The sequence below is a fragment of the Amborella trichopoda genome, chromosome 6 (assembly GCF_054954075.1).
Source record: "Amborella trichopoda isolate Santa Cruz 75 chromosome 6, AtrichopodaSantaCruz75HAP2 v2.0, whole genome shotgun sequence".
NCBI classification, from domain to species: domain Eukaryota; kingdom Viridiplantae; phylum Streptophyta; class Magnoliopsida; order Amborellales; family Amborellaceae; genus Amborella; species Amborella trichopoda.
Window position 1 is genome coordinate 6,572,792 of NC_142341.1, and position 24,230 is coordinate 6,597,021.

Sequence of the window (24,230 nt, forward strand, 5' to 3'; positions counted from 1 at the left end):
AAATCACAAAATAAACAACTATGATGGGATAGAAAGCAATAAATACAATTTTTATCATCTATTTATTTATTTTACCTTTTTTTTTTTCTTCCGCTTCTTCAATTAAGCTAGAAAATAAATAAATCGGAAGATATCGCCCAAACAAACACAAAGAAGTCCCAGGACCGCTCATAGCCATGTTGGGAAGACCAGAAAACAATGTCCCTTTGTTTTTCAGTTTTTAAAAAACCGAAAATCGTATTTAATTGAAACATATATATTTTTTTTGGGTAAGTCAAACATAAATACTTGAAGTATTGGATTGTAGAATACGAGTTTCTGGTTTATAAAACACCGAAAACATGATATTTTGAAAATAAATTGTTATGAAGTTCAAAAAAAAAAAAAATTCGATTTTTGAAATACCGAAATAATAAAAATTTTCATTTTTTAAAAACTAAAAAATTCAAAAATTTCGGTTTTTGAAAAGCTGAAATGGGTAGTTTCATCTTTTTTAAAAAGTTGTTATAAAGTTTTAAAGACGGGCATATGTGTAATAATGAAAAGTATATATTTGCGTAATAACGGAAAATAAAACATACATTTACATAATTTTTTGTTCTTTTTAAAAATAGTTAGAGTAAGAGGGGGGAGGGGAGGGGATCCAAAATTTATCTTACTAATGGATTATAGAAATTGCTCTTACTATACCAGGACACTTAACCCAATCACTTAATTATGACTTCACACTGTTCACACAGTGCCATCAAAGCTTTTATCTTTTTTTTTTTTTAGGTAATCCACGGGGGAAGACAACCCCCTACCTGTTTTTTCAATTATTTTAAGAGTTAGACCATGAATAACTTACATTCATTGCCCACATATTTAAATGTAGTCGGCATTTTTTGGTAATTGGGGAGGAATATTTGGCGAAGGAAAAAATTTCCGTGCACATCTATTTAAGTGACAAAGGCGCATGTTATGTTCTTGTGGAGTATATTGTATGCATACTCCTCCAACTAGAGGACCTTCTTGGGAGGTTTTTTTTTTTTTTTGAATCTAACAATTTATGAATTATCTAAGAATCTGTAGACAATTATTTTTAAAAGAAAGCCTTTAAATTCATAGTTTCTAACACTTAAATCTCACATTTAAAAATAAGATGGTCTTTGTTCAATCTTAAAATATTATTATCTTTTTAAGTGCACAAATGGTACCACTAAGAACTTTCATTTTATTTTATTGAGTTAGTTCATGAATCAAAAGAGGTTACACTTCAAAAAATTAGAGGTTCTAATTTTACCTGAGGGAGTAATTTTATTTTATTTTATTGAGTTAGTTCATGAATCAAAATTATACGTTAGATTTTACCTGAGGGGGTAATAAATAATGTGTAAAAACAAAAAAATCTTTTGGCTTAAATGTATAAATGAAATTATTTACTTTTAATACAAAGTAGTCACCGTAATTTGACCATTAAATGTGAAATTGGATAGTTATATTTATTTCATTAATCAAGCTCAAAATATAATTTTTTTTTTTTTAAATTTTACAACACACCCAAGCTATCAAATTTCACAAGTACTTGCCGCAAACGTGTATATATATATATAACGTGTATATATATATATATATATATATATATTTATGATAGAAATTGAATGTTAGGTGCCCCAAGCGTATATATAATAATAGGAGATCCTCGGTAAAAATATAGCCCACAGCCAGGTTTCCTGGTCCACAACTTTATCGTTCTGAGCCGCTTACCCGCAAATAGTGTGCACTTACGTGGCGTTATGTTGGCCTTTGCTTGGCCATTCCTGAATCTTGGCCGTCCGTTCCCATCTGGGGGCCTATATAAAGGTCTCTTATTTCGTTTCCTGAGATCGTACCTGCAGGCTGGGGTCTTCATTCGAGTCATATTAGGTTTTCAGAGTTTCCCTTACAGGTAAGTGTTCAATATCCATTTCCAATCTAATGTTTATTATGTTTACTTTTTTGTGTTAATTTCTGGTTCCATTTGCCATCCCATCATGGTTTTTTGTTCAGCATTGCTTCTTTTTGCCATTGGTCATGAATTTACCAACCGGCAAGGGCTCTTATTTCCAATCTAATGTTCATTATGTTTACTTTTTTGTTAATTTCTTGTTCCATTTGCCATGCCATCATCGTTTTCTGTTCATCACTTATTTTTTTTTGTCATTGGTCATGTATTTGGTGTTGAATTTCTCTGCATTTTCCTGTTAATTTATTTTTAATATTGCATAGACCTGTTTCTTGTTGGTTTATTATTTTTTGTGTTTACTTAATTTAGATGTTCTTTCTATTTTTTGGTTGTTTCTCTGTTGGGTATATCTCTTGTACGTTATGTTTTAAATGCTTTTGATATTTAACTGAGATTTGAGTTGAAATGCGATAGTAAAAATCACTCATTTTTGTTTTATTGTTCTTGATGATTGAGAGTTGAGAACAATGTGGCTGTGGAGATGCTTACACCACTTGCGGTGGATTTAACTCAATAAAGTCAGTGGCTGAATTGCCTTGATTAGATAAGTGCGGTATTTGGTTGCTAAGAATCCAAGGGAAATGGTATTTTCATACATGATGAATTGATAGTTCAAATGAATTACAATTTTGGACCTCTCTGATGCTAACTGCAATCAAAACTTTTGATTTCATTTGATTTAATGAGTTTCTTAGATGGCTTAAAGGACTATTTCTGTTTGTTCTCATGGTGACTGAGGGGTTTGGCATCAAGGTAATCATGTGCTTATGGGATTATAATATTAAAATGTGGAAAGACGCATTTTCTCGAGGTTTCTACAATATAGTGATTGAAGATGGTGGATCTGAATAGTTCAAGGCTGATCTATGATTATTTCCCTCGGTGATTAGGAGTTCAAAAGGAATTGTTATGCAGCCTATGATGACTCACAGCATTGGATTTATGTTAAGCTCTTTCAAATGTAATGTTAAAAATGTGAGGTTACTTTACCTGGAAAAATGATAGAAATATCTTTTGCGTAAAGTTAATTTTGTATTAAAAACGTAGCAGATATATATATCTGGTTGTACCCATAATCAGAGAGATATCACTTGAGTGAGGAAGACATGGAAAAAGGTGAAATGACCAGGTATGCTCCTCCATACTTAGGGGGTCAACCCTCCCCCCCAACCCCCGCCCCCAACAAACAAACGGAAAAATAAAAGAAGAAAGATAATTACAGTCAAATGGGGGCAACAAAGTTAGGATTGTTATGTCCTTCCTCTCTCTCTTTCTCCCTTGTTTTTATATAGATATTGGGCCTCTCTCTCCTTTTTTATCTCTAATAAACCCCTTAAATCTCAGCTTCTCTTCCCTCAGAGTTTTGGCATACCTTTGCTTTTAATGGAGTTTCATAAGAGTTGCAGAGACTATTATTCTCTCTCTTTTCATCACAGGAAAAAAACTCTAATTCAACAACTCCAACCAGTACAGATGGAGGGGATGCTCAACTTTTGGAAACTGAAACCAAATTCCTTACTGAAGTTGTAGGCTACTTTAAGAAGAACCTTGTATCCTTTTATCCTCCTCTTTCATGGCATGTAAAACTTCATTTTTTGTATTTCTCTTTCTTGGAAACTTCTTTAGCGATTATGCTACAAGTTCACAACTCTAGATTCAGTTGCCCTTTAAATATAAACTTCATCACTCTCAATGGAATCATATTATTGAAAAATTCCCAACAAAAACTTTGGAATCGTCTCATGAAGTTCAAGTAATTGTCTATGGCCTTGGCCACCACTATCAAGGGCCATACCCTCGGTCAGGCTATAGGTCACATCTCTTCTCACTACTTCTATCCATGTCCTTTTGGGCTTTTCCCTTACTCTTTTAGAGGTTTCCACTCGGACAAAATCCCCATTCCTAATTCGTGTTGTTCTAGGTCGAAGCTGCACAAGGCCAGATCACTGAAGTTTACTTTCCCTCATCTTATCGCTTATTGGAGCCATCTCTAAGTTCCCTTTGTGTATTCATTTTGAATACTATCTTTTCTTGTCTTGTTACTCATCCATCTAACATCCTCATCTTAGCTACGTTTATTCTATGAGGATGTTGTTTCTTGACTGCTCAACATTATGTTTGATAAAGCTTGATTGGTCTTACAACCATCCTATAGAACTTCCCATGTAGTTTCATTGGTATGTGACGCTTACATAAGCCTCCAAAAGCACATCATTTTGTTCACCTAGCTTTAACTTTATCGTGACATTCCTCAATCTCTCCATTCTCATGATTATCTAGCCAAGGGTTGAAAATAATTTCTTTTAGGTACTTCTTGGCATCAATCTTAACTAATTCCTTGTTTCTACTCCTATTATTATTGAACTTGGATTTCATATATTCTGACTTAGTCTGACTAATTTTAGAACCTTTAGATTCTAAATCATCCGTCCAAAGTTCTATGTTTGCATTGACGCTGTCTCTAATCTCATCCATCAAAGCTATGTCATTTGCAAACAACATTCAGTATGATATCTCATAAAAGAAGAGATATGGGCAAATGGAGACTCACATGCAAGCATACACACACGCACGCATATGTATATATTATATTTATGCATTAGAAAGGCATAATGAAGATAATTTTTCTATTGGAATCAAAGTCATCCTTTGATGAGCAGAATTTTTTTGGAACTTGTTGACGGAGAGGCTTGCAACTTTCAATGACACTTGGTGTTTTGACCATGTAGAATCTTATCGAGATTGTTGGCATCTTCATTTGCGTCCTTGTTTGCCATCCAACAACTTTTAACAGCACTTGGCGTATTCACCATGTAGAATCATATCAAGATTGTTGGCTTCTGCATTTGCCTCCTTGTTTTCCATCAAGTACCTCCCTAGTACGTGAAATACAATCTTACAAAAATGCCCACATAACTTAGTTTGAATTTCTATAGTACTAGATTTTTCTCTTGTTTGGAATCTGATTCTATGACGTAAGTCGCTTCTTATGATTCATAGCTGCACTTAAGTTTTTTATTGCATATGTTTTTTTCCCTCCATATTGGCTTGTATTCCATTAGTCCTGATTTTGTGTCTCCTGTTTGGGAATTGTTAGACTACCATCTAGGAGAATTGAGGACTTGTTTCCCAATTTGTGGTTTTTACGGTGACATTCACTCCTATTTTGGAGGAAATGTAATGTGTAGCGATTTAAATATTGTGTTTTGTTGCTTTGTGGATTCTTGATATGGCTAAGAGGCATGGCACATGACAAGATTGAATTCCCACATGGCCCTTCCCATACTTGTACTAATCCAAAGAAAAGTTAGGCACAATAATCAAGAATACTAGAGTAATCACCAACTAATTACCATCCCACTCTAAAGGGTCATGTTATGAGTACTAGCCTAAGGCTGATGAAACATCTATTGGGTAACTTGCCAACATAAGGTACTTGTATAAGATGGACCCTTTATGTTTATGATGGTCAATAGGGAAAACAATTGTTTGTATAGTCTAACTGGCAAAATGCAGGGACTAGGGTGTTTGCTCTTTTCCTCTTGATGCGACTTATTTGTAAACTCTTGACCTTAGCATGCCTTTCACCTAATGTTTCATAAACCTTCCATATATGTGCAGTATGGTGAAATAATAATGCTGTTAATATTAGTGTTAATGTTAACACTATTAATATTAGCTTTTATGTGGTTTGTATGACATCTAAATCATTCATCATCCTTCAAGCCTTATCCCAATGATTTGGGGTTGGCTTCATGATAAGATGTGGCAAAGTTTTATATTGGCTGCCTACCTGACGCAACCACCTCCTTTACCCGGGCTTGGGACGGGTTAAAGGAAAGTTTAAGGTCCTCACCATTATTAGACCTGATGTCTAAATCAATAAATTTTATAAATTAAATTCCTTTAGTGGCGGCCCTTACCAATTAATTTGTGTTAATCGTGGCATCATATTGGGTTGCATGTTAAAAATGTGTTTTTGGGCTTGCTACCTTGGAGTAAGTCATTAGGGGGTTTCTTATTACTAATTGAAGATTCACTTTGAATTTTTTTTTTTTTTCCGGTTTGTTGTCACTTTGAAATAAATGTTAGGCCTTAAAAGTGACCCGCTTGGTATATTCTAGATTTAGATAGGAATGTTTTCCACCCATCAATCTTTTTAAACCTTTATTACAATGAAATTGATTATATGGAACTATCATGTGAATGTTATGCAATCTTCTTGAAAGAGCTTTTTCTTTTCTTCTTCTTTTTTGGACTATTTATCAAATATGAGAGGCAAGGTGTATGCATTTTGTCATGAATACATGTTAACATGTATACGTGTTAATATATCTTGATGCTAAACACTTGCAACTTCTTATTCATCTTGGGAGCAACAATCCAAGCAATCATGTATTATAAAGGGTGTGAACCAAAATCACACCTAACTGTGCCTATGTTGTTTGGGACCTTCATGGTGAAAACATTATGTCCCATTGCCCCTTTTTTTTTGGCTTTTTTGGGAGAATGTCTTAGATTTGGTAAGGACATGAGGAGGGTGGACTCTAGATTGCATACTTGCATGTATCTTGGGTCCTTGGGCACATTGCGCCATTTTGTGTTATAGCATTAATGTTTATTGAAGGCAAATTTGGTTATTGTTTCATGTGTCCTTCAATTCTCTCAATTTGACTCTCATTTTATTGGGTTCTAACGGTAATGAGATTCTAATTGTTCCTTTGTTTGCAAAAGTTTAGATCCAATAGTGCTAACTCCTTGTAGGTTCCTCATCTAGCTCCTAGTTTTTTCGTTTTACTTCTTTTGACTCTAGCTTACTTCATCGACATGATTTTTCTTAAAATGAGTTGAATTTCACCCCCATACCTCTCTTGATGTCACCATAATGTAGTGCTTCTTCTTCATATTAATTGAGTTGGAAATTGTACGTACTTGCCCTCCAAAATTTTCAAATTTGGCTTGCCTTTTATTGGCCCATTAACAACAAAATACTATTTGGTCCTCTGTTTGTAGTGTAGGAATACCACTTCTAACTCCTATTGTGTGTTCCTCACTTTGCTCATAGAGGTTTCTTTCCTCCTTTGATTCTTACCCTTATTCTCAGGACATAATTGACTTTAAGATAATTTGACTTCCATTGCTATTTCTTTATTGCTTGTTGTCATAACAACGTCAATAGTGTTGCTGCTTCATCACAACCAAGTTAAAATGGTCTTTTATATGGTTCTCTTAGGTGAATCTCTAGGTTGTGTTTTTGCAGATTTTTTTAATTGGGGTTACTTATTATCAAGGCTTAGAAAAATCGTTAAGTGACCCGGATCGCCCCTCTGAATTTTTGATCCGGTTTAGAGGACGGGGATCCAAATTGAGTGCCTAGAAAAATTTAAAAGAAGTTGAAAAATTAAGTGCGGCTGCTCTGGCCGGTTCTCTGTTTGGTTCTCCCAAAGAATCAGCAAGAAAAGGTTAGAACCAACCCAAACTGGCTGGTTCAGTGATAATTTTTTTTTTAAATGAAAAATGTGGAACTGGTTGGTTCTCGATATTTTGCGGCATCCAGAATTGTCTGACCAATTCTCAATCTAGGTCGGCCAATTTTTATCTGGATCACTGATTTTTCAAACCTTGCTTATTATCAAGGTGCTTTCTACATAGGAATGGATGTCCTCACCGACCATGTCATTTTTTCAATAAAGGCACCTCATAGAAATGAAGAATTCTTTATGGATGTGCTACAAAGTTCCTTGGATGGGGAAATTCTATTTGGTGCATTTTTCTCGTTACACTCATGCCATGTGAAATGCAATCGAGTGGATGTGTAATCATGGTAATTGTATTGGTTGGCACGGAGTAAATATCACATAGAAGGAATGTGGAAAATTTCTTAATGTAGTTCAATTTTCACGATTTTGTCAGCTACATCTTTATTTGGCTCTTTGAATTTTGTCATCATTCCCTTACGAGACCAAGTTAAGAAGTCTATCATTTTTCTAAATGATGTAACCTAGTTACCTAGTATCATGGACTTCATTTCTATCTATCATTTAAGTGATTTATCAAGTTGTTGTGAACGTCGATTTTCGTTGAACAGACTTGATAATGGCAAAAGGGAAGTTTAGGAAGAAGCTTCAAAAGAAGGGGCATGGCGGAACACCAATAAACCCCACTGCGAAGATTTCTAAAAAGGCCCTAAAAAAGATGCCCACCCCCAAGAAGCCTCAGAAGAATGATGCGGCTGTTGATGTGGGAGAAGGGGCCATTAAGTCGCAAGGAGAGGCTAGTGGAAAGATCTCTGGGTTCATTTTCATGTGTAATGCGAAGACGAAGGCTGATTGTTTTCGTAACCGTGTGTTTGGCCTTCCTTCAAATAGGAAAGAAGATGTGGAGGCTATTAAGCCTGGCACAACGTTATTCTTGTATGACTTTGACTTTAAGCTTCTTTATGGGATTTATAAAGCTACTTCTCCTGGTGGCATGAATTTGGAGCGTGGGGCCTTTGGTGGTGCTTTTCCGGCTCAGGTAATCACTATGTTGTTGTAATTTGCTTCCATACTTTATTTTGACTTGGGGCACGTAGATCCGAACCATGTAGGTATTGGATGATAATAATGAGTTTGGGGGTGTTGTAAGTACATGCTATTATGCAGGGATAGACCCTCAATCATTGGGTATCGAGGAGGTTGCACTTGTCCACCTATGTTTTTCAAGGGCAAATTAAGTTATGTTCAATGATGCAAATTTTTTATTGGTTTTTATGAGCATGTAGATAGGCTTTTGCACAATATTTTGAATCTAAATTTTATATTGAGACATGGATTTGGTGAGTAAGCCAACATTCTATGCTAAACGACTGGAAGCGATATTGGAGCTTTGCTTCTTCAAAATTGAAATCTCCATCCTTGTTCACAAATCTTTTATGAAAAATTATTGCAAAGCAATTTGGGTGGCAAAACTAGTAGCCCACAACATTAGTGTGATGGAGATGACATGGTGATTTATATGAATGCTTCTTTTTGTTATACTTGTGATTGTTTATATCAATTTTGTGATAAAGGCCATGCATTAGGGTGCATTATTATCATGTTGGTATATGGTATAAGATCTAGAAAATCATTGCAAGATCGTTAGAGTCTTGATAAGGAATAGTTTTGAAATGATGATGATGCATTGTAGTGTGATTTAAAACATTTTGCCACAATTATTGTTTTTGTCAATTGAACTTTTGATACACCAATCCCGTTAAGGTGCATATAGACATGGATATATACTTGGAAAAAACGGAATGGGTCTCGAGGGGGAGAGGATCCCATATTGAGTCTCAATCTTATTAAGGGCACTAGTACCTTTGCAGTGGAGGACTCATGAAACTTGTTTGGCTTCAAGAATGTTCTTTAAATGGTCTTGGTTTTCGAAGCACCCTTCCATCTTGTGAAAGGCCAACATGTTCTTGCAAACTAGAATAATGTTGAGTTTTATGGTCTCAACCGAAGTGTAGGGATATTTTGGCCACAATTTGATGGGTTTCTTTGAATGAATGGCAATCGTGATTCAATTGAGCGTGAAATCTTGGGCTTGCATTCTCTAGAATGTAGGAATGCCTAAAGCTTATGAGATAACCACATCCTTGGTCCTCAAACTTGCAGTGGATGGGCACCGTGGGCTTGACCTGTTTGATTTATGTGAACGAAAGGCAATTGCAACACGATGATGAAATTCGGGTCTCGGACTTCAGGATGCAAAGAAGACTAAAATCCAAAAGTTATTCCCTACCTTGGTCCTCTTTTGAAGCATAGTTGGGTGCGTTTTGCTACTTAGAAAATCCTCTTGTTTCTTCTATTGTCCACACAATATACTTGGCTGGGAAAGGGGATGGGGAGAGTTTCTAGTTGGAGTGGTCTCAAAGTGGGGACATTGAAAAAGGAGAATGAAATGACCTCATTGAAGAAGTTGCACAGACATTGAAACGGAGAATGAAATGACCTCGTTGAAGAAGTTGCACGATTATCATGTGCTTAAACAATATGATCACAAAGTCGTGTAATGCAGGACAAAGTTTAGACACCAATAACTCACAATGGCTATCTCTTGTCCCTTTTCTCAGGAACCTTCAAAACAATGGGCAGCAAGCTGCCCTCTAACCCTCACCTTGTAGCCTTCTTGCATCAATATTAATGGATCACCAATTGAGTGATCTTTGGGGATTGGGATGGTAGATATGTTTGATTGGTCTTCATATTGGACCGGAGTGTCACTCTCTTCTTTGTTCCCACATTGCCAGCCCAAAATATGGGTGACCTCTTCAAATCCCTGATGCCCTAGGCCTAGAGGATGATGTAGGACCAATTTAGTTGGATCTCAGATGAGTGTATTAATCTCAGGTAGGCTTTTATCTAGGCAGTTTGGGGGCCTGGTGCCTAGGCATTGCACCCGCTTAGACGGTCCCCTAGGAGCACGGGTTTGGCTACCACAAATGGATTATTGGGGGCCAGGGAGTTCTTGGGGCAGGGGTTTAGGCCCCATGGGGAGTTCTTAGGGAAATTTTAAGCAATGTTTAAAAAACAGTCCGCCCGTCCCCTAGGGACCCGCTTAGGCGGCGTAGACCAAAATACTGCACGCCCAAACCTAGGCGGCCCTACGCGGGCGGATGTACCTGGGTGGGCGTCGAGGTAGGCCAGGCGAGCGCCTAGGGACATGGCTTTTTTTTTTAAAAAAAAAAATACCCAAAAGGGAAAATGAGTTAATTTTGAGGTTTAAATAGGTTATGGGGGTTATTTTGAACCCTCAAAGTTAAAAGAAAAATTCCATAAACCCTCAATCTCTTAGCTATACCTGTTTTTTGAGAATCAAAAGTATTTTTTGTGGTTTGAAGAACCTTCCTAACCTTTTCACTTATTATGAAATATGGAGAGTTGGGGACTATTACTAATACATATCCTATTAGACTTTTCAAATTTTGTGTGGTTTGAATTTTGAAATTTTGAACAAATTTATTCTCAACATGCGATGTCATATTTTTGTACATAAAAAAATATGTTACAATATTTTCAAATGTAATAAATTCTAAAATTGACACACACACACACACACACACACACACACACACATATATATATATATATATATATATATATATATATATATTACATATCTACATAACTTGTACAACAGGGCGCCTGCCTAGGTGCCCGCCTGGGCGTTAGGCGCCAGGCCGTCCGCCTAGCGTTTTGAAACCTTGGTTTTAAGGCCCTATAACTCTTGAAAATCAATAAATAAAATTATAGACATCATCATTTATGACAACAAAACTCGAAGTATATATTTCATAAATTGATTAAGTAACCTTAAAAAATTAAAGACTCAAAGCATGATGTCCACTGCCCACATGTGGTGTACTCAACCGGAGATCTTTGACTGCCCAAAGCCCTCTTTTCGACCACTCCATGCTCCAAAAAGTATTGTGAAGTATATTTTTCGATTTCGCAAGAAATAAAGAATGTTTAAATGTTTTTTCAATCTTGGTAGAAATCTAAATATATTAGATTTTCACAATTTTTCATTCTCTAAAACACATATATAGGGTTTGGAGGGCTGGATTCCCCCCCCCCTAAAACCCTCATCTTATGGGAGGAAAATGTCTAAGATGCCCTTGGTTGAGGGTTTATTTTTGCCATCAGCGAGGGTGCATCGAGACGGCCCCTAGGCACCTAGAAGCCAGATGTTTAGGAAGTCCACCTAGGCACCTAGAACATTGCCAGGTTCCATTCATAGTTATTCGGATCAGGAGCGGGGCTTGGTGCGGGGGATTGTGAAATGTTTGAAGATCCCTATGGTTGGGAGCCATGTCCATCCAATGCATATGTTACTTTAAGGGTTGGAAACACAACCCTTTTTGGGTTCTTTATCCCAATCTTTTTTGGGATCTTGCTCCCAATCTTAAAGAAATTTATATTCTTGGATTATATGTACTCCTTAAAGTACGGATCTCAAAGTATAGTTGTGTTGCTAGATGACTAGATATAAAATAAAAAAAATCATAAGTTTGGTTGTTATCTTTCTTTTTAGGGTTGGGATTGGATCCCTAATACTAGGAATTGGGCCTTAATGGTGGGGATTGGGATCTCAAAATTTAAAAATTGAGATGTCTTGAAGTTCTATTTCCCAGAGTGCTGGAGCGTGATTCTGGGGTGGGATTGCTCCCAATGTTCAGGGATTCTAGCAACTATGGTTATGTTTCCTAGTTAGTACTTTAGGAGTCTTACTTGTTCCTCTTAGAAATACAGGTCCTAGGAGGTTTAGTATTTCAAAATTTATGGGACAACAAGGTTTTGATGGTATCATGGTCTCCTAGTTCAAATGGTATTAGTAAGGGATTTCAGGTTTTAAGATTGAAAGTAAGGTGATTAGGTTAGACATGATTTGGGAAACAACGAGGGTTATGTTTAGAGAATGTCAAGGGGTTCTTCTATTTGTTGCAAATTTTGAGGTCCAGCCAGGATAATTGATGGCTTTGAAGGGAGGAGGCCATTTGGGGGCTAATTTATGGGGCTTAGGGGTATGGATGATGGGTTTGCAAAGGACATGGGCTTTGTTATTTGGGCTTGGGAAAGGGATGATTTGGTGAGGTAGTAGACAGGTGACGAATTTGGTTGGGGAAATTTAGAAAGGGAAGAACCACATAAAAGTGGAACGAAAGATCTTAACTCATTGGGAATATTGCTTGGGATAAGGGGTAGCTACTAGGTTTTCATAACACAACATCTCAAGTTCCATTTCTATGTAATCTTGTAAAAAAAAAGAAAAAACTCATTGGGAAGATTCCCAAACTTGAGTTAGAGTTGTGGGAATCACTCCCTTTACAAAAATAGTTGAGCAATCTCACTTTAAAAAGTAGCCTCACACTAAAATAGAGAACTCAAATTTTATTTCTCGACTTGAATATGGATTGGGAAAATTTGGAACTACACAAAAAATGGAAAAAAGATCATAACTTGTTGGGAAGGCACCAATCGTAAGCTAAAGTTATAAGAATCAGTGAATCGCGCCCTGTACATTAATGTTAAGTAATCTCACCTTTAAAAGTGGCCTGCCACTACAATTAGAAACTCAAATTTTATTTTTCTACTTGAATATGAATTGGCCATAGGCCTATGTTGGTCTTTATAGAGAGTTCCAAGTTATGATTAGTGATTTAAAAAGCGGTCCGCCCAACACTTGGGCAGCCGCCTAGGCGGTCTAGAAGGCGGCCAAATTAGGTTGGATATCCCTGGGTGCTCAGAACCTGCCTAGGTTTGCGCCCAGCCCAACCCAACCGTGGGCGGCCGTCCGCCCAACCAAGGGCGGAAATGCCCCTTGTTGAGGGCATTTTTGGTCATTTTTTTTAATACTTTAGGGGAAAAATTAAGGGGTTTAGGTTCATTTGAAACCTAAAACCCATTAGAGCTTATTTTAGAGGGAGAAAACCGCAAAAAAACTAGTTTTTGGTGATTTCCATAGGATCGAAGGGTTTTTCAAAAACTACTGGGCCGTCCACGTTTTGGGCACCCGCCAAGTCAGTGGGCGGCTTGGACCCCCCCCCCCCCCCCCCCCCCCGGCTGCCTAGCCTAGTGCTTTTTGAAATGCTCGTTATGGTAGCCTTTTATTTAGACTTTTAAAAGCATTAACAATAAACTCTTAATACTTTTGGAAACTATCTACTCAAGGGTTTCTGATCCAACTTGGGAAGCACACACACATTTGGAGCCTTACTTCCTAGAAACCTGAGTGAAGCAAAAATTCAAAATTCTAGAAATATTTTATTGAGATGTTATTCAAACACAGTAGTAAGGACTCGATAATGATAAGAATGATACCTAACACAAAAATAAGCCTCGTCACTTCTACACATGTAAATAAAATTCGTCACTTCTCCATCTAGATTTCAACCACAATTTGAATCACAAAAACCCATAATGTGGGTTGTCGATCTTGAAGCGATATTCAATCTACGCTTTAAGATCACCCTGAAGCCTGAACAGACATCCAGGTGAGGAATCATACCTCTAGGAAGTGGTTTACATCATTCTGCCCTAGTTGGTGAAACTTTACCTGAAGTTTTGAAGTGAGATTGAGTGGTTCCCACATTGAATCCATTGTCTTCCTTAGTTCTTTATTTTGTTGCTCTGGAAAGTTAAAATGATCCTGATTTGATGTGAATATTAATTTGTTTGAGAGCTCGAGAAAAGGATCAACATATGCTGAGCGAAGAGTCAAGAATAAAACATCCACTTCATTCAAGTTTCCAATCTTAATTTCTATGCACATCCACACAGTGTTGTTTTTATTGGGAATGAGGAGGTCATGTACTGGACATGTGCCTATGTTGTCACAAATAAACCCCTTGATCAAAAGTTCTTCAACTTTTAAGCCAAACTATGGATGCTCTGTGTGATTCATGCGATATTTGGGTGTCTCTCAAAAGAGTAGCTCTAGGAATGAGATCTATGGCACCTTGAATATCTCTCATGGTTGGTAACTCATTGGGGACCTCATTTGGTACCAAATTTGAGAAGTATGAGAGAATGACCTGGGGGGATAGTCATTTCAGCTAGCTTCTGGTTGGGCTTGACTTCTCTTTCAACAAGCACTCCAATTACCCTACCCTCTTGATGTTCTTCCAGAAATGACCTGGGAGTTAGAACATCGACTTGCCTTTGAAAGAGATTGTCTCTCTCAATAAGTTTTTATCATCATCATCATCATTTGAGCTTTATCTCAACTATTTGAGGTCGGCTACACGAATCGCCATTCGACTCTATTAAGGGCCATATTAAGGTAGACCATAAGTCACTATATCACTTCTCACTACTGTCATTCATGTCCTTTCGAGCTTATCCCTTGCCTTTTTAGAGCTTTCCAATTGAAAAGAACTCCCAAAATAAAAATTGCGTATGTGTGTTTTGACTGAGGCTTTACGTGTAGGTAAGGTTCAAGATTGTGAAGGACTGCTTGCCAGTTCATGAGAGTGCATTCAAGGAAGCTATCGTCGACAATTACAACAGCAAGTATAAGTTCAAGCCCGAGCTTAGCCCTCGACAGGTTTGTTCAAGTTTTATTTTTAGATATTAGGGTGACAGCCACAATGTGACTCCAAGGGCAATTCCTGCTGGGTAAAATGTCTAAAAAATAAAAAATTAGCAAATCAGTTCTTTATATGGAAATCACACTCCTGGTCAGTTAGTTCGATGTTATTCTGAAAAATGGTTTTTAATTAGTCAACTCCTCGTTTCTGATCTAGAAGAAGGGAAGTTATCATTGTTCTGCATTTAAGTATTTATCCATGCTATCCAATTATTGGTTTTGGTTGATGCTGGTTGCTGTGTTTGGGAATACACCCCGCCCATGATGATGGTTCACTAGTATAAAATTCCTCTGGATCTCAAAACTAGAGATCCAGACTAATTGACTAGATTTTTCTACAAATTTTACCCACGTCATGAATTTTAAAGTTCTAAGTCGTGCTGGACTTTTTGAGGTATAGATTATTTAAATACACTGTATTTCTTCTCAAGGGGAACTGTGGATATGCACTGTAGCTCAGATGGTGATTAATTCTGTTAGAACTGCAGTTATGAACTGCGATATCATATTGAGAATGGATATAATGCCATAAACAAGATGTATCGATCTGTGTGCATGATTCTGTAATATAAAAAAAAAAAGGGCGGGGGGGAGGGGTGGTGGATTGGGTCTGTGTCAGTTGGAGCGTCAAGACCAGGCTATCATAATCCCACTGCTAAACCAATGCGACATAAATCAAAAGGATATGGATGAATTGAATGTGGGTCGCACCAATGGTGGTGTGGGATTTGTTGGAGTATTTTATTCACCGTCTATTGTTGGGCGGTGATGGCTTAAGGATTTTAGTCTTTCCACAGTCGCTAGGAATATAATATACTTACCTGAGAGGTTTCACATGGGAAGCTTTCCTGTTCTGTTGACATGCTATGTCATGAATTTGCCAAAATTTGATTTTGACTTTCTATTATTATGAACAGGTTAAGCATCTTTCAAGGCTCTTTCGCCGGGTTCCCAAGCCTCAGGACCAGGCTTATGGGCCCCCACCCAGGCCCATTGAGGAAATCCATAGGGCACCAGTGCCCCCTCTTCCACCTCGTGAGATCTATGCTCCCCCTCAAACTCTAGCCCTAGACAGGGACCGACCAAGATACCGACATGTGACCGAGCTTACCCCGCGTGAGCTGCCAAGGCTCGAGTACCGCTCTCACCGAGAGAGCTATCGGCCTATGGTTTCTGAATACATGAGGTCAAGTGAGCCCCAATATGTGGGCCTTACCCAACCTGAACCGCGCTATGTGAGACTGAGCGAGCCTGAGACCCGCTATGTGGGCTTCAGTAATGGACCTCGATATCCTGGGTCTGTTGGGCATAGCGGTGCATCTATGGAGCGTGAAATGGTGGTGGGAGCGTATTTGAAGCCAGGGTATGGGGGTTCGGTGTATGCTGATTCATTGTACAGGTCAAGGGTTGCTGAGATAGGGAATGCAGCACCAGTTTCATCGCATTATACATTCGCAGGGTCTTTGCCTAGGGGCCGGTGAATCGAGGAACTTGGTTTTTTAGGTATGGCGGAGTTTCCTTTGCCATGTGAATCTTACATGGAGATGTGAGAGATTGGTTGTGATGATTTGGCTTTGTTGTATACCTTTACTTGATGGGTTGATCAGTGGGCTTGTTGCTCTGTCTCTCTCTCTTTCTCTTCCCTCCCCTCCCCTGGTTTCACTACGGGACTGAAGCTAGAAACCAGGGGAAAAAACAGTTAACTTGGTCTTGTACGAACCGTGTTTGATGTTCCTGTTTTGATAAAACATAACTTTGAATATCAAGATGTCTGATGCCCGGGATAAAGGTTTAGCCTTCAGATATTCGATGTTCCTTTATGATTAGAATGTGTTTAGTGTCGGATAGTATAGCTGTATAAGAATCTTAATTTTTTTTTATAAAATCCAATTATTAGGAAAATAAAACTAGAATTTCTGGGGGTAACGAGAAGAAATACCCTTTTTTCTAATAAATTTGAACGTCCCTAACCTTTTTTAAAATTCTTAATAACTGTGATGCTCTAACATGTTTTATAGATAACAGTAATAATAAACAGTCATTGACCACTGTTATGATGATTAAAAGTTCTTTGGACCATCACAGCACTGATAGTTTCATTCAGTCTCTGTGATGGTTTATAAAATGCCTGTTTAGGCATGTGAGTAGAACTGATAGTATCGTTCAGTCTCTGTGATGGTTTATAGAATGCATGTTTAGGCATGAGTGGGACCGTCATGGTTCTTCTAATGGAAATGTGAAGGGTATTTTCAAAAAAAAAAAAAGAAAATTTAGAAAGTTGAAAAATAGGCTATGCTAGTGCTCTTGTTTTCTCACCACTTGGTTTTTCTCCTTGAAATCTCTGTAAGATACGTTGATTAAATTCAGAAGTGGAAACCTTGGAGATTCAGGTTTTAGGCTGTGATGGAATTTTGATGTTTACGCGAAAATGATGCCAAACAAATTTCCAGCTCTCTCTCACACACACACACACACGTGTGCATGTATGTGTTTGCACAGGCTCCTCTTACTCTCTCATATATATTGACTGGCACCGGCGCACCTGGATCAACTGTCGATAGTCACCCTTGAGGAAGTCCTAAACTATTTCTTCTCAATTCTGTGACCAGCAAGACTACTACGGTTATTTGGATATTCTATGTAGGCCTCTTGAGAGAAGAGAGGGATGGAGATCGGGTGCGCGGGAGAGCGTTCTGCCCAAGAATCAACCATCTCTCGAAGCACTTTCAAGAAATATTCATGGCCAAGGTGTTTTTTTCCTCTTTCCATGATTCTTCCCCTGTGACTAATTGGGTAATTGAAAAATCCCACGACTTGGAGCAAACAAGCAAAAACTTCAACGTGAAATTAGGGCTTCAGACGATGATTTCTCGGGTTTTGGAAGTACTTCGAATTATAAAAGGTCATCAACTGAATGCCATTCCTGTTGATTTGGATTATGGTAAGAAGTACTTGAATTATAAAGGTCATCAACTGAGTGCTAGTCCTGTTGATTTGGATTATGGTATTAATGAATCAATTAAGTAACCGGAAGAGTCAAAGTGCAAAGAAAGAGCCTGAGAAGTTGAAAGCTGGGATGTTTGTTCATCAAGAGGCTTGGGTACATTAGAGCTGGGATCTCTGATTGGCTCGAGGGAACTAGGGATATGGCTCCATATCTTCTTCTCGAAAATATGTGAGGAAGAGAAAGGATGCATTGAAGAAAATCAGGATAGGTGAGAGAATGAGGGTACAACGACACATGGGTTTTTAGCAAGACGAGAGAGAAAGAGAAAGCCAGGGAAAAGGGCATGGGGCTTCCAGCAGGAGAGTAAGGGATAGAGAGAGGCAGATAAAAGGGAAGGCATTGGTTTCAAGAGATGGAGGAAACTTAAACAGGGTGTAGAGAGCTCTTGTAATGGAGCATGACAAAGAGTATGGCCTTGCTCAGGTTATTCTGGTTTGCCACATAATGTTGGCTTTAGGGTAGAAATGAAGCTTTGAACATGAAATTACAATACTTATTATCCTCTTGAAAACATAGGTAATCCATCATTGAAATTGCCATAATAATCATAATTATGGTGAGATTTCGGGCTCTGGTATTTAACCGTGACGGAGGTGAGTAGAGCTACTTGTTAGTGAAACCATGCTGAAAAAATTAGACTAGAACTCAGCTTAGCCGAAGCTGGAACTTAGAGAAGTCTGTTAATTATGGCCAAAGTTTGCAATGTGATAGATTCTTATGTGAAAAGATTTCCTCCTCCTTGGGGGAAAGTACATGTTATGGATATTTTTTGGATCTCAAAATTTGGGGATGGAATGTTTACTGCCCGTAGAACGATTGGTTGAAAAATAAGAGGGCTGGAGTATATAGTGATGAAGTAAAGTGAAGAAAGAAATAAAGGTGGACTTTCCTGTTTACCATCACCCTAGACGCACTATCTAGAGACATAATTTACCCATTTACTGTAAAATATTAGTGTACAAAAAGGTAACGCGGGCAAATCAGCTCTTGGGATATTTGGAAACAGAAAGTCACAATAATACTTACTTATAACTGTATGTTAGAGGCACTAACTAGACTTTCTTCAAAAAAAGTTTCTCAAACTTTGTGGCAGGTCTCAAGGCATCTAATGGCTAGGAGTAATTATATCCTCCTTCTAACAAAGATAAATGGCCTCATAGTATACATGACCTTTGACAAATTAGTGTTCATTGGGCAACCAAAAGAAAACTTCATATGGCAGAATTTTGGCTCTTTGCTGCGAATTCTTTGGAAATTTCATTCAAAAGTTAGTCCTTTTTGTAGGGAGGTCCTTTTTTATAGAGCACGTATACTATGCTCCCTTGGGGGCTTAGTTTACCTCTACTTCTTGATCAAAAGACTTAGTTGGGATATTTTTTCACTATGAAATTTTGGAAGCCACAAGCATTACAGGATAATTATTCTTAGAAAAAAAAAAATTGAGATTTGAGTTTTTTAACACTTGAATCTCTCTATTTAAAATTAGATGATCTCTATTCAATTTCACAACATTATTTTTTTCAAATGCAGAAAAAGTACCAAACAGATTTTTTTTATTCAGGATAATATATGGTTGAAAAGGTTATATCCCCCGGTTCTAAAATTAATTCCAGATAGAAATTTTATCCGAGGGAGAAATAGACATTCTACTACAAAAAATCTTTATTCCTTTGCAGCAGCTGTATTGAAGCAAGCGTTGAGATTTGGTAAAAAAGGCTTGACACGTGTCACAAATGTATTTGATCAAGTTACAAAGCAGATAGGGGAGGCGATATTATCCATGTAATAAATGAGGTCAAAATCGCCTAGGGGAATTTTGATTGAACTTGTATAACGCTTAGGCTTTATGTAAATAACGTAAAGCCTCACCTCGAATCTTCATCCAAAAAGCATTTTGGGTATTGAAAAATGATGAATTTAAAATCGATTTTCAACACTGAATATAAAATTTGACGTTTAAGGAATAATACAGATACGTGGATATGTGAATACTTATTTTTAAGGTAAAATAAACAGTCTAAATAATGTGTTATAATATACTCTATTTTTAGAACTTGAAATCAATTTAAAAATTTTCCAATGTGAGAGCTTCAATTTTTAGTAAGTTTTGAAGTGAGGCTTTGTGTCCCAAAACATTTTCCTTTTTCATAATTTTGGCTGTTCTCAATAAGTTTTGGGTGCGAAGTTTCCAGGAGTTTGAGGATTGGTCTAATCCGCTGATAAACAGAAAGACGGACTTGGTTGAGTTTCTAAGTTGATTTTAACACAAGCAAATCCTTGGTTCTTCGCAGATTGAGCTTAAACTCCCTATGCTCTGTTTAAGTTGGTTTGAAACACCAATCAATCAAGTTCAAATCCAACTTATAATAATCAGGAAAAAGTTTATATTAGATGTTAACCTTATACGGTGCAAATAAAGTTCACCTCATAACTCCTTGAAAAATGTTGGTTCGTCATTAGAACCAATTCACATATTCAACCAATTCACATATATGAATATGAAAGAAAAGTTGAATTTCAAGTAATAATAATAATACATCTTGTAACACATTATTTAGACCGTGTATTCTCCAGATATTTAAGTGTTCATAGATTTTCTAAATATACACTATTTTTAAAGCTTTCCATTTTATAATAAGGGTGAAAAATCCAACTTTCATTTTATAACGAGATTGTGAGGTTAAGGTTGACACTTTATACAAACCTTAATCATTAACTCTAATGATTAAGACATTTTTGGAGGTTGACACCTTATACAAACTTTATCCTAATGATTAAGATTAAGACATAAAACTAGTTTGAAAATACGAGGTTTTTGAAATTTTATCAAATCGTGAAATTTACTCAATTTTCTATTTTGGTTTTCTTGGCTTTTCATCAGTTACGTGAATATTTTACGAGTACAATTTTCTATTTTGACTTTCTTTTTTATTTTTTTTGTTGGATGCATCCTATCTAAGTTTGACGAGAAAAATATATTTCTTTTTTATTCCAGGATGTATTTTCTATAAGGATTAGGCTTTATGAAAACAAATTAAAGCCTCGCCTCGAAGCCTCATCTAGAAAGCACTTTGGACATAGAAATATCCGTGATGGCTCTAAAATCAATTTCTAACACCATTTCGAAATTTGAAGCTAAAAAAAAGGTATAGATCTTGTGGATATGTGAATACTTATTTTTAGGGCAAAATACAGTTTAGATAATGTGTTATAATATACATTATTTTTAGACTTTGAAATCTTATTTTTTTTTTTTGTAACTATAATGTTCAGGGCCGAGACGATTGATTTGAAGGTCTTTTGATGCTAGAACTGTAATTTAGGTGAAGATTTACCTTTATTCAAACGGAATTGCATAATGCTAAAGAGCAGGACCCACCAACGAGTTTCATTGGGCTACTTCGCTACATAATGGTTCATCAATAAGTGAAACAGCCCTAATATCTAATTTTGGGTTTACTTGTTCATGAAAACTTAAATTACAAATAAAAACCATATATAATTGTACGCATGTTGCAAAGAGACTTACAATGGATTCACTTAGAAAGGTAATATGAATCAACCTTGTTAGTTATTTATTTCCTCTTTGATAATATATATATATATATATATATATATTTTTTTTTGAACATTATCTTTGATAATATTCTCAATATATTAGACTACTGTTATTTTCGTGGTTCTTTAGCCATTTGAATCCATGAAAACTGAATTTCAGACACTTATGTTCACTTCGAAATTTAGCAGAGTTTATCTCACTAGAATTTGAGTACGTGCTCAAGTTTCCTTGAAAACTCTCTTACCATTTTACAAGCTTCAGTAGATACCCAAGTTTCTTTGAAAACTCTCTTACCATTTTAATAACAGTTTCAGAAGATGCCCAAGTTTCTTTGTTTCTTTGAGAAATATCTTAACATTATTACATGTTTGCAAACTGAAAGTGAAAGCCAATCGACCTCTCTTCCATTTTGACAATTATCTGAATTGTCAATCACATATATTGATCAAAATGCATTTTAGCCTTGATTCATCGATTAAACAAATATAGCATTTTGATTTTAATCATCTTCTTTCATTCTTAATATTCTCTAGGCGATCTTTGCCGACCTAGACCAGGCATCTGGTCTAGATCTATGTTCAAAAGTTCAGTTGGAGGTGCCTAAAACAACTTCTGATATATTAGAAAGTGGTACCTACTGAACTTCCTGATATTCTAGAAGTCATTGAGGTCCACATATATTAGGTGCAAGGAAATGAATATTATGCATATTTTTTTCTACATACGTGAGAGAGAATGATCAAAAGTTTTAAAATCACATTCTTCAGATATAAAAGACAACCATGCCTGGAAAATGCGCTTGTGGCTTGAGCTATAGTTGTTTCATAATCTTTCTGTTGCTTATAAGTATGAATAATCATAATAAAGAGCAATCTGTTGCAAAACCTGTAAAATTTGATCACCATATGCCCATATGCTATATTATATTCAATTTAAAATATGATAATTATAAATGAGCTACATTATGTTTTCATTTACTTTAATTTGGAACATTTTTTAACATCTAGGTCGCTATTGAAGAAATAGTGAGAAAATATATTATGACTTTTGATTTTACTGAAAGTATGGCTATTAATGGAGAAAAATGGAGGTACTTGATTCAGAGAGCCAACCCCAAATAATTGGAATCAGACTTGGATACTGATGATGTTGCTATTGAAGAAACTAATTTAAATTTTTAACTACTTCATAAATTGCCATCTTTTTAGTGTTTTTTATCTAATATCAAAACTGTTATATACATGACGAAAATGTGATTTGAAAATATGCAATGCTGTATTGACATAGTAGGTTGCATACTGTTTGAGGTAGTCTTGTCAAATTCTCTACGTTGTCGATGGTTGAAAACAGCTATTCGATTGTTCATTTCATGTTGCCTTGTGCATGTGCATATTTATATGTCATCAGTATTGTAAAGCATTATTGTTATCATCATCATAGCCTTTTTCCAATTAACTAGGGTTGTCGTTTTTTTCTTGTATCTACAATGCGGGTTTAAATAAATCAAACTCTTCCCAATTTGTTGGGAGATATCCCAGGGTAACATTGCGCCTTGTTTTCCCATTTTTTTGCCATACAAAATGTTCATGTCTCTGCAGAGAGTAACCTAAAATCTTTATATCTGCAGGTTCAGATGTAGCTTGAGCTCATGATATCTCTCAGGAAGAAACAGTCAGATTTCTTTAATAGGATCCAATTATATGACAGATGAAATCAACTCACATCTTAGAATAGATTCCCCATGGTTCAAGAATATATCAATATTTCAGATTATACAGGCCCGGTCTAAATCTGGCTCAACAAGATGCATCTGAGGGTGAGATGATGAAGGTGTTCAATTGGCCAACATGCTTAAAATCACATGCTCTCAATAATAAATTCCAGTGCATGTCAAAGAGACCATCTCTTTGACAGAGTCGTCGAAATCATGGAAGTTACTATTTTCATCCATATTACAGCAAAGAAAAAAATTTACTTGGAGCAGTACAAAATGTCATACCCAGCCATCATCTTTCAAAAATAATGTTTTTTTTGTTTTATCCAAGAACAAAATATTTCTGCACAATGTTTTATAATCTTATTATGGATCATTTGCTTCAAATTTCTACATTTCGTAATGCTTAAATTCCTCAGTTCCTTCATTTATTGATTTGTTCATATCATTTACTGTTACATAGGAAACATAAAGCATTATTGCATGGAAAAAGTTTAGACATGGATGCTACCTTATAATGTAGAACTACGGATGCCCCTCAAAAATCCATCGGAAAAGGTAGTTTTAATGTTGAAAAACCCTTTGATTGATCATCTTGACATCGAAATGTATGACTATGAAAAATAAAAATATTTTAAGTCTCAGAAACAGTGCATTTTACAAGAGATTATCTACACCGTCCATTTTCAAGATTTTAATATGTTTATAGATCTACTTGATTTTTAACCATTTTTTAAATTTAAAATTTTATAATTAGACATAAAAATAGATTTTGAGATAATCCTAAGAACATTTTACATCAAAATTACATACCATAATAAAATTTGAAGGTGCACCTTAGACCCTTATTGCA

At 36.4% G+C, this 24,230-nt stretch overlaps 1 protein-coding gene across 6 annotated transcripts; it reads left to right on the forward strand.

Annotated features, from left to right (window-relative positions):
* The first annotated feature begins 1,869 nt into the window (after positions 1 to 1,869).
* LOC18434332 (DCD domain-containing protein NRP) lies at positions 1,870 to 23,764 on the forward strand. 6 transcript variants are annotated; one of them, XM_088868826.1, is made up of 5 exons: positions 1,870 to 1,927; positions 4,714 to 4,863; positions 8,073 to 8,500; positions 14,939 to 15,055; positions 23,291 to 23,764. In XM_088868826.1, exons 3-5 carry the CDS (start codon positions 8,081 to 8,083, stop codon positions 23,300 to 23,302), a joined length of 549 nt encoding a protein of 182 aa, XP_088724952.1. In that variant the 5' UTR covers positions 1,870 to 1,927; positions 4,714 to 4,863; positions 8,073 to 8,080; the 3' UTR covers positions 23,303 to 23,764. The 6 variants fall into 6 exon arrangements, with proteins under 6 accessions (XP_088724952.1, XP_020523094.1, XP_088724951.1 ...); XM_020667435.2 differs by lacking the exon at positions 23,291 to 23,764 and adding an exon at positions 16,015 to 16,898; XM_088868825.1 differs by lacking the exon at positions 4,714 to 4,863.
* The last annotated feature ends 466 nt before the right edge of the window (positions 23,765 to 24,230 follow it).